A 15,207-nucleotide genomic window follows, 5' to 3' on the forward strand; every position below is an offset into this window, starting at 1 on the left:
AAAAAACATATACCACAAGAAGGACTGGCCAAAGACAGCCAAGCAGAATTCAGACAAGAAATTATTCACAGGAACCACAAAAATCATCTCTAAAAGAGAGGTGAAAGAAATAAGTGATACACAGGTTGGAAAAAGAGATTACAAGTGGAAAGCGGGTAGAAAAGAGAGCCAGGTCTTAGAGAAATGGCTGATTCTAGTACTGTGACCTGTATATCGAAAATAAGCCTAACGCATCTTGTGGTGCCAGGACATCAGGAAGTACTCAAAAACAAAAGCACAGGGATAGGAGTGTTGTGAAGGAACACAGGTGCCAACTGAAGGAGCTCTTAATGGCCAACCTGTAAAAAATTTGAAAAACAAAATTGGGCCAGCCCGGTGGCTCACGTGGTTAGAGTGCCCTGCTCCTAAGGCCACAAAGGTCGCTGCTTCAATTTCCACAGGGGCCAGTGAGCTGCGCCCTCTACAGCTAAGATTGTGAACAACAGCTCTCCCTGGAGCTGGGCTCCTGGAGCTGGGCTCCTGTTAGCAGCCAGAGGTTGGCGAAAGCGGCAGCGTGCTGCCATGAGTGGCAGTGGCCGGCAGCCATCGTGAGTGGCTGGCAACCGGTGAGAGCTGCCATGAGCTGCTGTGAGCGGCTGACAGACAACCAGTGACCGACTGCCTCAGTGGGGGGGGGGGAGTGCAAGGTTCCTAATACCAGCATGGGCCAGGGAGCTATGTGCTACACAACTAGACTGAGAAACGTTGGCTTGAACAAGAGTGCGGGGGGTGGGGGGGGGGTGGAAGAAGGGGGAAAAATTTAAAAAATAATATTGGCTTACAACACAAAACATAATGAAGGATAAACAGTAAAGTAAATAAATAAATGAGGAAGAAAAGACAAGCCTCCCATGCCGAAAAATCCCAAATAATTGATGTCGATACTTTATCCTCAAGGAAGTCAAACATGTATCTCCCCATTACTAAAATGTGTGCTGTGCACAGTGACTTCCTTCCAAAGAGCACAGGGGAAACTGAATAAATATCCAGTGGAGAAACCTGAGCCAGGTGATCAAGGCCAGTATCAACAGTGATAAGTCATACTGATACTCCATGTATCCTTTATATGATGTGATAAGAATAGCACTTTATTTACTTCTGTGGTTTTCCTCCTTGAAACCCATGACTCTAATCTTATCACAAGAAAAACATCACATAAATCGCTACTGGGGACATTTTATAAAATACCTGACCATCATTTCTCAAAACTGTCAAGGTCATCAAAAACAAGGAAAGCATGAGAAACTGTCACAGCCAAGAGGAACCTAAGGAGACATAACAACTAAATGTAATGCGGTATCCTGGATGGGATCCTGGAACAAAGGACATTAGGGAAAAACTAAGGAAATCTCAAAAATATACTTTACTTACTAATATATCAATATTGGTTCACAATAATGCTGCAAACGCTGTGACAAATATACTATAGAATATAAATTATTAAAAATAGAGGAAACTGGGTATGGGGTATATGAAAACTCTCTGAGCTAACTTCACATTTTTTTTCTGTAAATGTAAAACTATACAAATAGAACTCCTGGTTTCTGATCCGATACTTAAGGAGCTCAGAAGCCATCATTCCTGTCTTCATGACAAAAAAAAAAAATGCTGAACAAACTGAAATTCAACAACTCTTCTTAGATCCATCAAAGAGTTGAGGTCACAGGGCAAACTACTGTCCCAAAATCAGAGAGACAGACAGAGAGAGAGAGAATCACAGCTTCGCCAGCATGGAAGCCCGAAGCTGGAATCAGTATCGGTTGGAAGACTAGGAAGACTTTAAATTGCACTTGATGAACTACTGGAGGCTTAGTGTAGACGAGCACGACAGTTAAAAGCTTGGGGTTTGGGGGTAATGTGGGGGTGGTCTCCACACTTTCCTGAGTTTTACCTCCAGGAGTTCCGTCTGTTTCTCACTGTGAAGATGGGAGAAAAATCCCCTCAGTTCTGGCAGGAGGAGAAAGGAACCGTTCTGAAATATACCCAGAGCTCTCTGTTCCCCTTAACAAGGTCTGCCCTCAAGGGAAACTCTTGTACCAAAACCTAACCACCTTGGGTTTTACCAAAGTCTGATCTACCTGAGGGAAGGGAAATGTCCCACTCAGGCTCACTAAAAGACTGAGACTCAATTGTTTGTCTACAGAGCACTTCACCTCCCCCCACACCCCACCACCACCTCACTAGGGTTCCTGTATAACAGCTAAAAGAACAGCAAGCCTCAGGCTCTATTTAAGAAGTATCTAGGAAAACCCCAAAACAAAGGAGACCAAAACAAAAGCACTAGAGGAAATTTTAGCCTCTGACACCATACCTACAGCAAACAGCAAACACAGCTTGTATTCTAGCCAGGTAAACATAACAACTCATACTAAAGACCTATATACCTCAATTCCTTTCACCCAATACATCATGTCCAGCTTTCAACAATAAATTATAAGGCATGCTGAAAGGCAAAAAAATACAATCTAAAACTATTCTAAAATGAACAAACTTGATTGAAAAAAGGAAAATCAATACCACCACACGGTCCACCCCATCACTCCCCTCGATCTACTAAAAAAAATTAAGCCAAAAGAACACAAGGATAAAAAAGGAAGAAACAAAAACAGTATTGGAATGAAAATCCCAGAAGGAACACAAGCAGAATGAACACAATGAAAACACAGATTAGCATAAAGTATACAATGTACAGAAAATAACAATGCAAAATGAAATGTGCTAAGAAAAAGAAAATGTGACCCAAGATGTTTATAACTAGCCAACGTGTTTTTCAAGTGTGTAGGCAACAGACAGAAATTCTCACACAGGTAAGAACACAAATAAAACACATCAAGATGCAACTTTCAAAAGCATCGTGGATGACCAAAAAACCCAACAAAGAGACAGCATAACATAGTGATCTCAAGAATGAAGAAGCCATGGCAAAGTAAATACTGCCTCTATTTAAATTTACAACTAAGATGGAATTATGTATAATTTATGCATATAAGAATGTGAATGTTATGTATCTTGACAATGTAAATATAAAATAGTATCATTTAATAATTTGGGAGATGGGAGTAAACAAAGTGTGCTAATATTACGTTGTGAGAATAGTCAATTTATCATTTATAAAACGGAAATATAATTGATAATTTATAAAACCATATTCGAAAACAAGCAACTAAAATTTTAAGGTTTTTTATAATCTTTTTTCTTAAAGTCATGTATTTTAGAAAACATAGCTTGTGGTGAAGAAACACTTAATTTGAAGTTCAACAATTTCTTCAGTTTTACTGTTTTATTTCACTTCTGTTACATTCAAGTAAAATTAAATTTACTTTTTTTGTAATTAAAAATAGCATATCTAGAATGAACACAATGTTATAGTTATTTCATTCTTTCTTCCTATTATTTTTCTCATTTAATTTTTTTTATCAATCTACATATCCATCCTTCTACATGTGCCTATTCACTTAAGAACTTAAAATAATGTCCATTAAATGGTAACCTTAATTACATTTAGAGAATGATTTTGGGTAATCTGTTGCTTTCTTGTATTATGTGTAATTTTTATAAATGAGTATGCATCACTTTTGAAACAATAAAAAAGTGATTCTTCTTTTTACAAATTTAATGGAACAGTTAAATTAACACCATATGTCTTTTTTATTTTAATAACCTGGGATATGGAGCAATCAGATTTCAAGTCGCAGCTCAGCAAAGAGCTGGTTGTATAATCTTGAACAATAAATACAACCTCTCTAATATCTAGTTTTGTCATCTGTTAAAATGAAGTTGAACTAAGGTGTTTAAGTTTTCTTTCAGCTCTGAAATTCTATAACTTGGGTACTGATGATTAAAATCTCGCTATGCTGAATTAGAAGTAGCACTTCAGATATCATGGAGATATTTTACCTATTATCTTGGCTATATTGCTTTTGAGGAGTGTAACTTACTTCCTGTAAAATCTTTGTAGCATGCTTATTCGAAGTAAGGCAAAAATGTATAGAGGGAAAACAGAGCCCAATATAACAATGAAACATTAACTTTCAAGAGGCTGTAGAATAGAAAAAGGACAAACACAAATGGGAATGCAGTATACATGAGAAAACCCTTCAAATGATATCTTTTCCTGCTATAGCCATTATCTTTACAGCAGGAGTGGGAAATGATGCAAAGATATTTGAGCTCTTATGGGAAAACTACATTAAAATTAAAAAATATGACTGAGGTCAAATAAATTGGATATTTGTGGGAGACAAGATAGGCCCAGAGAACACTGGAAGAAAATTTAACAAAAGCCCATGGTCTACTTTCTATAATTATGAAATTTGATTTTGCAGACTAAAACATAGAAAACAAACGAATGAGGATTAAAATAGCACATTTTTGGCCTAAGAAAAACATAATGACAAGCTTGTTCTGCAAATCAGTAAATAAAACACATTCTGAAAACAAAAGAACAGAAATAATAGCCATTAGAAAAATGAAATCAATAATTTTGAGGCTACTGATTTCCAATGAAATATATTTTTCATTGCCTGAGAAATCTAAAAACCCAAATTATTAACTTAATTTTGAGTATTCAATCAATAAGCCTCTAATTTTTAGGTTGAACAATAGATCTATATGAAGAATTATCAACAGATGAGAGAATTAGTAGTTGCTCCTAACTAGCACAGTCATTTTACAGAATAATTTGTGAATCTCAGTTATGGGAAAATGAAAGCAATGAGTATCCATCCATTCATTCACCAAATTAGCTAGCTATATGTGTATTAGAAATATAGTCAGCATTCTCTGTTGCTTTGCAATATTTCTTAATTATCTTAATGATCTCAGAGTGAAATTGTCATCTACAAGTTGGTTTTTCCCTTCCTGATTCTCAGTGAATGACACAGCCCAATTATCTTCTGAGAACCATCATGCTCAAATACCGATTTCAATGTTTATTACATTATAATAAGATAGGTCAGCCAGTCTGCTGCCATCAAAAAATATAAATTAATTGCAGTGGAAATGTTTGCTTTTATTAGAAGCCTTTCTCTCTTGGCCAAGTCCACTTTTTAGGTTAGACAGGCCCCATATTAAGTCCAGGTGGTCATAGAGGCAACACGACTGCATAGGTTTTGATAAATAGCATCATTATTCCTTTGGATATAAATAATGACAGACCTCATATAGAAAAGAAATAAAAATAGCAATAAAAAGTCTTGCCTGTCTTTTATGATTTTATAACAATTAAGCAGTTAAAACTGGATTACAAATCACTGAAAGAAAACTGAGAACAACTAATAAAGTATAGAATCTTTACTAATGAAAACATTTGACTTCTGTTACCATCTAACAAAAGTGTACTTTATTATCATTCCTCATTTACAAGGCATTTTCTTTACTTATGTAATACTTGGCTACCTAACTAGTACCCAATTTTTAAAGAGTAGAGGGAAAAATTCTCCACGGAACTCCAACTGGTCAAATCTGCTATAACCTATCTTTTGCAAGTAGAAGTACCTACATGATAACTGGCAGCATTTTAAACATCCACACCCCACAAGTTTGTGGCTGTAAATTTCAGCCACTCTAGCTTCTGAGAAATGCAAATAATAAAAACTCATTAAAGGACAGCCATAATTCTCACAGCTGACTAGATGGAAGCACTTCTGACTACTCAAAATTAATAGCAGCTCCCAAAGCCTTAGAAGAACAGCTGTCACTGAGAAATACACTGACAAATAAGCGACTCTCCAAATTTGATTTGTTAGAGGCATGAAGCAGCAAGTCTTCAGGACAAATTAGGTGGATTATACCTTAGGAGGTATACCTTTATACCTCCGGTATGATAACTTGAGCATACCACACAATACTTATGAACACCTACTGGAGGCCTAGTCCAGAGCTTGGCACATACTAGACTCTTATTAAATATCTGCTGAATGAATAAGCAAGGCTGAATTCTTTGCTAGTGGTCCATGTGGAGCAGCCAGCAACTACAACTAGGTCAGACCATTAACAGAAGCTGCTATCCTTTTGTTACTGAAATGCTACTGTTTTCCCCCGAAAACAAGACCTAGCCGGACCATCAGCTCTAATGAATCTTTTGGAGCAAAAATTAATATAAGACCGAGTATTATATTATATTATATTATACTCGGTCTTATATCAGACCCGGTATTATTATATTAATATTATATTTATATTATATTATATTATACTATATTATTATGTTATATTATAATTGTACCAGGTCTTATATTAAAATAAGACTGGGTCTTATATTAATTTTTGCTCCAAAAGACACATTAGAGCTGATGGTCCGGCTAGGTCTTATTTTCAGGGAAACACAGTAGAACTTGGAGTTATGACAGGTATAAAACCGCAGTTGGAAATATAGTTAAGATCGCACTGACCTAATTTCATTTGGTATAAAGATTGTAACTTCTCCACATAAAATCTCACTCCTCCCAAAACCAGGGTCAATTTTATTTAGGCATGAGCCAGTGAAGAGATTGGAAGACATTCATATATGTCGTCACAATTTTTAAAAGTGAGAAAATTTCAGATCTGTGAGAATTTAATATCACATTTTTAAGAATAATTATGAAAATGAACTAATTCAAATGTCTGTATGTCCCATCTTATACTATGATGTTAATTGTCTCTTTTAGCTACTGAGACATGACAGGAACCTGTCATTGTCATGACACTCAATAGAAAGAACCCAATACCTAGTTATCATCCATGGAGTTTTGCTATTCAGCAGATTTTTACAGGAAACAGATTTTCTTCTCTTTGGTCTAACTCGGAGCACTCTGAATAGTCCCCCTTCTTGAGTGAAGTCATGGACATGGAATGGACAGGGAGACTTAGGACACAGAAGGAGGACCAGGGCTTAGGAGACATGAACCTTGCATTTGGCCTAAGTCTTGATGTGACTTTGAACAGAACTCTCTAGGTATTCGATTCCTCATCTCCTAAACAAATAAATGGACTACACAATCTTTAAGCACTTATGTTTAGGGTTTCCAGGCAGAAATTCCTTCCCACCCATTCTCGGGAATTTTTTTCACTTTCCTGTTCCCGAATCCCGAGAAAAGTTGGTTGGAAAAATTGGGAAAATCGGCTCCTTGAACCCAGTAAACCCACAACGGGAAATAAATGTACTACTCACAATGTATCTCTTAGACATTTTTCCTATTTATCTGTACCTAAAGTTACATTGTGTTACTATGTTACATGCCACCAGACATGCATGTGCGACACCAGAATCAGATATCAAATGACCAGCTAATTTTAGCTCTTGTAAATTAAGCATATTTGATCATGGAGAACAGAAAACAGTTTGTATTTACACAGAGAAATATTTATTTTCACAGCCCAGGATTTGACTGCAAAATCATCTTCAGGTGAATAACTAAGGAAATCTAAGGTAGTCAAATCCTGGGTTATGAAAATAAATATTTCTCTGTGTAAATACAAACTGTTTTCTGTTCTCCATAATCAATCGTTTCCACAAGTGACGGCCGATACTACCAACCACATTCGATCAGTTTGTTTACGGCTGACGATTGTGATGTATGTGAGTGTTCTTGGCTCTCTCAGCTACTGTGGGTAAGTCAGTCTATTTAAAAACAACTTGCACTGCTAATATTTTATTCCAATATTACAATAATTTCCAATCTCATATCATAATGTTTTGTGGCACTTTTTAGCTATAAATATTTGCTGAACAATATAGGTCTTTCTTAATTTTTTCTTAATGCCTTTAAAGGCAATAAAATTTAATTTGGTTAAATGTAGAAATAGAGATCTTGTGTCTCTCACAAAGTACTTGAGTAACGTTAGTGGTCTATGTGAAATGGAAGAGGATGAATATTTTGCCTTGTCAAATAAGAATGAAATTGCACGATTGGCAAAGCCATTAATGGAAAGACTTTTTAAAGGAACATTTACAGCAGAAGTTCCAAGAGAAGAAATAAAGGATGTCCTTACAGAGAGTTCTGCCATTAAATCAGAATCTGATCTGAAGTGTGAATTGACTAAAGCAATATCAACTTTGACATCAGAGTCTAGCCTTATGCATGCAGACAAAATATTTGCTTCTCTAAGGAAGGAAATGAGCTTACATGAAGCAACGCATTCTCTCACTCCCAACTTGAATATGCTTTTAGATGCACTCATAACAATTCGACCGACATCTACAGAAAATGAAAGAAATTTTTCCATATCAAGCATATTTGTTACAAAGCGAAGATCATGACTGTATGATCAGGCAATTGATGCTCTATGTTTCTAAGGTTTCATTTTAAAAAGGACAAATAAAAACTAGTTTTAGTATTTTTTAAATTTTCAAACGAGTAATATTTGCTTTCGTCTTCTGTTAATGTTTAATTAAATAAATAAAATATTTAAACGAGACTGGGAATGTTAACACAGTGTGTGATAATGTAAAAACTCACTGTATACTATAAGGTTTGGTTAAATAAAGTTTGTATTAATTACATTGCTTATATTTTGAGAAAACCTGAAATAAATAGAAACCTATCCTAAATGATACTGTAGTGACTACTGTTTAGCGCTCAGGGCAAGAGATGCACTAGTCATGAAATTCCGGTCGACCTCCATTTAGGAAATTTTACTTATTCAAGTTTCACGTCGACCTTTTACATATAGGAGTGTCCTGAAACCTCTGAAAGACTGCGCCCGGGGCCTCGAACCCCAGTTGCCTCACCTTCTCTACAGCTTTTCTGTTTATTAACATTTACTGTTACAGCCATTACTACAGATGATCAATGACAATTTAATTAAAAAGATTATTTCAGGAATTCTGGAGAATTCTCGGGAAATACAATTTCCTGTTCTTGATTCCCAAAGGTTCCAATGTGTCAGGAATTTGGAAATCCTACTTATGTTTCATCATGTGCATATGGTTCTAACTCACTGCTATTGAAGTTCCCTTGCTGGTTGCAGAGGCAGCTTCATACAAATCTATGTTCCAGTCTTGGTGATCAAAGAGACAATCAACATGTTTTCATTGTGTAGGTTTAAAATAGCCTGTCATTAATTTTGACAAGGCTACTTGTCACTTGAAATCACCTTTTATGTTTGGTGATATACAGTAATGAAAAATCAGTGAATGCTCCCAAAATGGGTACAAAAGAAACAACAGGCAGTATCTTAACCAGTGATCCACAGAACATCATTTAGGGGATACTTTTCCCCCAACTACACACTCTCAGGCCCCATTTTAGAGGTACTAAATTAGAATTTCATAGTTAGGGGCCTGAGTCCTGATATCTTGGAAAAGCTCCCCAGCTAATTCCTATGCCTTCTGCACCCTCTCACCCTCCCACCCCGCCACGCTTGAAAGCAGAGATTTAAATACTGTTTATCTATCAGGTGGAAAGAATGGTCTGACACAAATCCAACAGTGAGATACCTAGGTATCTGATAACGTACCAGGTCAGGAAGACAGCAGCATTCCATTTTTGCCTACATAGCTGTTTGCTATTTAAAAATTCAAGAAGGCTGAGGGCTTAAAGCAGCTGAATTTATCTAAGGCTTACTGATGTTCCCCGTGGCTATGGTTGGTAGCATCATACTTTGGGTGGTGAGTAGATTTGAAATTTTTATATTAAATTTGGAATGCAGGTTACAAACTTGTTTTAAATGCATTTCAGTGATGAATGGTAAACAGCTGTCCAAGACAAATATAAGGCCAATAGCCACTTTCTTTTCTTTTCTTTTTTTTTTTTTTTTTTTTTTTTGGTGCTGCTTTGGGGAAATTACTTGGAAAATACAGAAGATGAGAAACGGTTCTATCAGCACACACTGCAAGTCCATATAAAATTAAACAACTTCTTGCCTAATCGCGTTTCTTCCATCCCGTTGGTATTTACTGGGCATTGAAAGACAACAGTTGCTCAAACATCGCAATCTTTCATGATTTACTGGAAGGCTCCCCTTCAGCTCTGCAGAGAGAAGGGAGCCCCTTTGGGGATGCGGCTGATGGAGCCTGATCCTGTTTGCAACTCGGGGATTCTAATGACTCACTGTAATAACTCAGTTATGATCAGAGAGGCAGCATGGCCTGCTCCACATAACTTATGCGGTCACCATGCAAAGGAATTAAGAGTTACCTTAGCACTTATTTTGATTGCACATTTTAATACACAAAATATCCTATTTTCATGGTTCATCCTCTTGCCTCCAGGCAGGACAACACAAACCTGCTTCAGAATAACTCTTAGCCAAAATGATAAAAGGACCCTCAATGATGGATTCCAATGCTTAACTGCTTTCACTGTGAGATGATTCTCCAAAGAGATAAGGTGCCTATTAGACTCTAGCAACTGGAAAGGGGGACTCCTTGTTAAACGTACTAAAATAAAGTCCTCTAAAAATCAGACAAACGTCGACATCTCGGAAGCTCCCGGAGGGGGCGGCTCACTCAGTGACCCTCTGATTTTGCAGCCCCATGTCCTCCTACTTAATTAAATACATTCAGAGCCCACTAGACAATTATCCAAAAGGAGGGGAGAGGAAGAGGGAACACAAGATCTTCACTATTCATTCTGGTGGTTGAAGAAGATGTGGTTTTAGAAAAGTGTTTTTTTTCCAGCGTTTTGATGAGCTATGTTTTTGTCTTGATGGATTCTCAGACTGTGATCTGGATCCATAGGTAAACTTTATGGACACTAGACATAAACAGTAACTGCCTCTTCCATAGAGGAAAAAAGGAGGACACTGAAGCTTTGTTCCTGAGCAATAGCTTGACTGATATTTAAAAGGATTAAACTGATTTTAATAGAGTCAAAATAATACATAGTTTTCATATAGATAAAGACCGTGCAAATCGTTTGCATGATAAAATTTCAAAGACATGCGCTCTAGCAGATACTGCATAATAGTTCATAGTTGCTTTTAATAACATATTTTATCCAAGGCTCTCAAATTTTACAACTAGCTGTGGCATTATCATTTTACAGATGTGAAATTTGAAAACACAGGGTTTAGTATGATTAAGATGCCATACAAGGTCAATGAAGGGGAACAGAGAAGGAAAGCCAGAAGGACCTACTATTCTGCACAGTACATGTCAGTATATCAAGAGGACAAATTAAAAACAAAAGGGAAACCTATTTAGAATCCAGAAGGAAATGCTAAGGTTAAAGAAAATGAATAAATAAAAACAACAATTTTAGAAATTTTGAATAATGCAGCACCTCCAGTGAGAGCTCAGTCCACTCATATAATGACTCTGAAAACAGAATGAGCGTAACGCTTACATATGATCTAAGAGCACAAGCAGCCAATTGTTCCTTTTTAGTATTATACAGGGTATTTAGGGTTCTTTTTCTATTCTGAAATTTGTCACCATACAAAAATAATGAACTAATTTTTTCTTTGGTTTCTGCTTTTTCCCTTGCCCTCAATCTGCACTCCTCAGAGTTTCATGGGACCCAGTAACTTCTTGTCCTTTCAATTAAAAAAAAAAAACCAAAAAAAAAAAACCCACTTTATTTCTCTTATAATAACCCTAAACTAAGTTCCTTCTATTTTCCTTCAGACACATGTGTTATATCTAATGATCAATGAGTCCTTCCTGTTTTAATTGGTTCACCACCCAAGTGTATATAAAGGATCCCTTAGGGGTCTCCAGTTGATATCATTCTCCTTAAGGAGACATTACAGTAAATAATTAAGCAAATAATTGTGAGTAAACAGGGGTATTAGAAGATATAGCTGAATGACGGTTACGGAACTCTTAAAACCTTTTCACTAATGGAGGTGAAGGCCCTTAGAGCTCTCAGCTTACCCAGTTTGTGTGTTCTTCCCTAATCTTGTTGTTGTTGTTGTGTTGTTGTTGTTTTTTTTGTTGTTGTTTTGTAAATTAAGTCTTTAAGAACAGTTGAGCAATTACCAAATTTCTTCACAGAGAAAGTCTGCACAAGTGGATCAGAAAACATATAGATATCTTGAAGAATGTCCATAGGGAAGTAGTCACAGCAGCAAAAATCTAGAAACTACCCATACGTCCATCAAGAGGATTCTGGAAACCTGATAAGGTGATATGCCAACTTTGTTAACTAGGTACCATTGCTCACAGTAGAATGATAAATTGCTTGAAAAATTGATCAACTGTTTGTAGACTACTGTCGGAAGACATAGCTTTAGGCTTCTCCAAGTGAGGTGACTTATAACCCAGCATGTTCCTTGTAGAGACTCTGGAAGTTCTGCCTGTGAAGTTGCTCCCAGAGATACTGGCTTCCTCAGTGCACAGCATGAGATGCCAGAGTGGTTCTTGCATCTGTCCCACGTGGATCTCATCTCCTTGCACCTAAGCTATTACTGGGAGAACAGCACCGGACAGCTGTGTGAATGGCTGTAGGCACTGCTAAGAAGCAGTGGTCACTGTCATATCCTTCCCCAGTCACCCAACCTAAGTATGGCCTATGAAAGCCCTATGAAGCTGAATGTCTATTGGACCCAAGAAGAGCTACGGATGGCATTGCAAATGGCTACTTCTGAGGGTTAGATTCAGAGACACTTTCACATTCTATGTACGTATCTTTGAAAATTTTCAATCTTTTACCATAAACATGTAACTTATCATCTTAAAGAAAAAAGATTATTCAAAGAAAAGACTCTTTGGCTCTTGTCCACTACAGTATTACTAGAAACTAAAAAATATGCCTATATAGAATGGCACTGAACTGATGGCATTGAAAGATCAGATATGAAATAAATCATGGAATGAATATGTACATAATTCATATTTATGCATATATATGTATGTACATATGCATATAAAATCCTTGTAGTTTGTGTGATTTGTTTCAAGTACATACTTTTTTTCCATCTATTAATGTGGGAATTTTGCATGTTAATATGAATATCTGTATACTATTAAAGTACTGATATAGTAACTGAACCAGTTAATGAGCCGCATAGCTCATTTTAAAAATAAGTTGCTCAGTACATTTAATGTGTACACAATACTCCCACTTTTCATTTTCAATATTAATTTGGGAGATAAAGAATAAACTGTAGAAACAAACTTAACTTGACTTTGAAGCAGTTAGTTCTGGAACGAAAGTTTCTTGGGAACATTGAGCTATATAATTCATACCATTATTGAAGCTTCTTCAATTTTAAATAGAACACTATTTAATACTAGTCTTTTTATAGAGAAAGAAAGGGCAAATCTATACTGAGGAACTTATTGCTACTTCATTTTAATAGGTGTCACTCACAGTTGAGAAGTTGTAAGTTGATTAAAATATTTATTTAAAATTTATAAAATTTATGAAAAATATTTCATTCACTGTCACTTTATTATCACTTTCAAAATTTTATGTTCAGAAATTGTGTAGAATTAAATTGTCTAGAATAAAAATGAAACAAAGGACACAAATTAAAAAGATACCTTCAACAGATGAGTAATTCAAATAAAACTTGGTGACACAAGCTAATAACCTAAAGGGGGGACACCAATAATGCAATCAATGCATTTACTTAATAAAAGAAATGTTCTTAATTGGAAATAATCATTTTATAACTTACCTCTGCATACTTTAACTTCAATGTTTTATGCATTTCTCGAAAACGACTGTAACGCCTGAATACAGTCCATGTTTCGTCTAGGACAGTAATCTATTAACCAGGAAAATCAAAATAAATCAGCATTAATTAGAGGAAAAAGTTACAAAAAATATTTTAAATAATTTACAAATTAACAAAAAGTGATTAGTATGCAAATTTTCTCCAGAATTGAAAACATTAATCTTGCTGCATAAATAAGACTTATAAATAATAATTGCTCTGTACTTAAGCATGCAGCTCCAGTTTCCAAACCTGGTTATAAGCAGCATGTGCCTATGTAAAGTCAGGGACAGACAGTTACCTCTTAATGGCTTATGAAAAGTATCCCTTAACCCCTCCACTTGGGTTGTAGAAAGAAAATCCAAAAGGATGACCATTCTGCCACAGCGATGTGCCCATACAAAATGTTGGTGCAGGTCACCAGATGCCACCACAATGGACAGGAGGGAAAAATAAATAAGAGAGAGAAAGGCAGAGAAAAGACAGTAAGAGGAGGAGGAAGGATAAGGACAGGAAAGAGGGGAAGGGGAAGGGAAAGAGGAAGAGGAAAAGGAAGAAGGAGGAGGAGGAGAAATGAGGGCAGAGTAGAAAAAGGAGAAAAAAATCTTTCTACATCAAAATGACTGTTAATATTAAAACACAATGTATTTTGCTTTATTTCAGAGAAAGAATTCTCAATCCAGCCGTTAACCTGCAGTTGCTATTAAATGAGCTGACTGGATGGAAAGTCTGGCATACATCAGCTCACATACTGACAAGCAGAAGATGGCAGACAATGGCAGCCTTTAGAATTACACCTAAAGTGTGGACTAATGAGTCTCAAATTCCTGTCTCAGTTCCCGTCTTTCTTCTGAGCTGCAGATCCAAGTACTGAACCTGTAGACATCTTTCTTTAGATGTCACATAGGAATCTCAAATTCAATGTGAACTAGACATACAGAGGTTGTCAAAAAAATGTATAGAAGTAGATACTTCGGTCAACATTGCTCAAGCAGTAGTTTGCCGTAATCAGAAGTGTCTGGACGCTGATGGTAACCACTCTGAACAGCTCTTGTAATTGCAGAAGTCAAACGTGACTTATATTCATCTTTTGTTATTGATATATATTGAGTATTACAATTTTAATAGTTTTTTTCCTTAAAATGTGTATACATTTCTTATATTCTTGCTAGAGAATATCTAGAGCTAGCGAAGAACTTAGTTCTCTGCTGGTGTTCCATCTCAGTGCATTCACCATCCTCCACCAAGCTATGCCTGAGAGAAGCTGAAGCCAACCTCATCCGCTCCTGCCCACTAACATGCCCACAGAAGAACAAGCAGTAGCTCCTGTTCTCCTTTTACTTCCGTAACATTTCGTAGAGCTCTATCCATCCATTCTTCATCGTCACTGCCATCTCACTCTAGGCTATCAGGTCTCACTCTGCCAGGGCCTCTCCCCATTATCTATATCGCATTAACCCACTACATCCCTTCTCTGCACAATTGACAGGGAGCTTTTAAACACTTAAATTGGATATTCCACCTCCCCCAAAAGATCTTCCCTAGTAGCTTCATGCTGCTCCTAGGAAAAGACCCACCTTA

The 15,207-nt window shown here is 36.5% G+C and overlaps 1 protein-coding gene across 4 annotated transcripts in view; it reads right to left on the reverse strand.

Annotated features, from left to right (window-relative positions):
* The window catches only part of KIF16B (kinesin family member 16B), a 293,589-nt gene that overhangs the window by 46,372 nt on the left and 232,010 nt on the right, over positions 1–15,207 (reverse strand). For all 4 annotated transcript variants that reach the window (XR_002136070.2, XM_019714654.2, XM_019714650.2 and 1 more), the window contains one exon: positions 13,588–13,677. Coding sequence is in view for 3 of the 4 variants with exons in the window: in XM_019714654.2 (XP_019570213.2) it covers positions 13,588–13,677 (90 nt within the window). In the remaining variant the exon portion in view is untranslated. The remainder of the gene's footprint in view (positions 1–13,587; positions 13,678–15,207) is intronic.

Source organism: Rhinolophus sinicus, linkage group LG13 (genome assembly GCF_036562045.2).
Source record: "Rhinolophus sinicus isolate RSC01 linkage group LG13, ASM3656204v1, whole genome shotgun sequence".
Classification (NCBI taxonomy): Eukaryota; Metazoa; Chordata; class Mammalia; order Chiroptera; family Rhinolophidae; genus Rhinolophus; species Rhinolophus sinicus.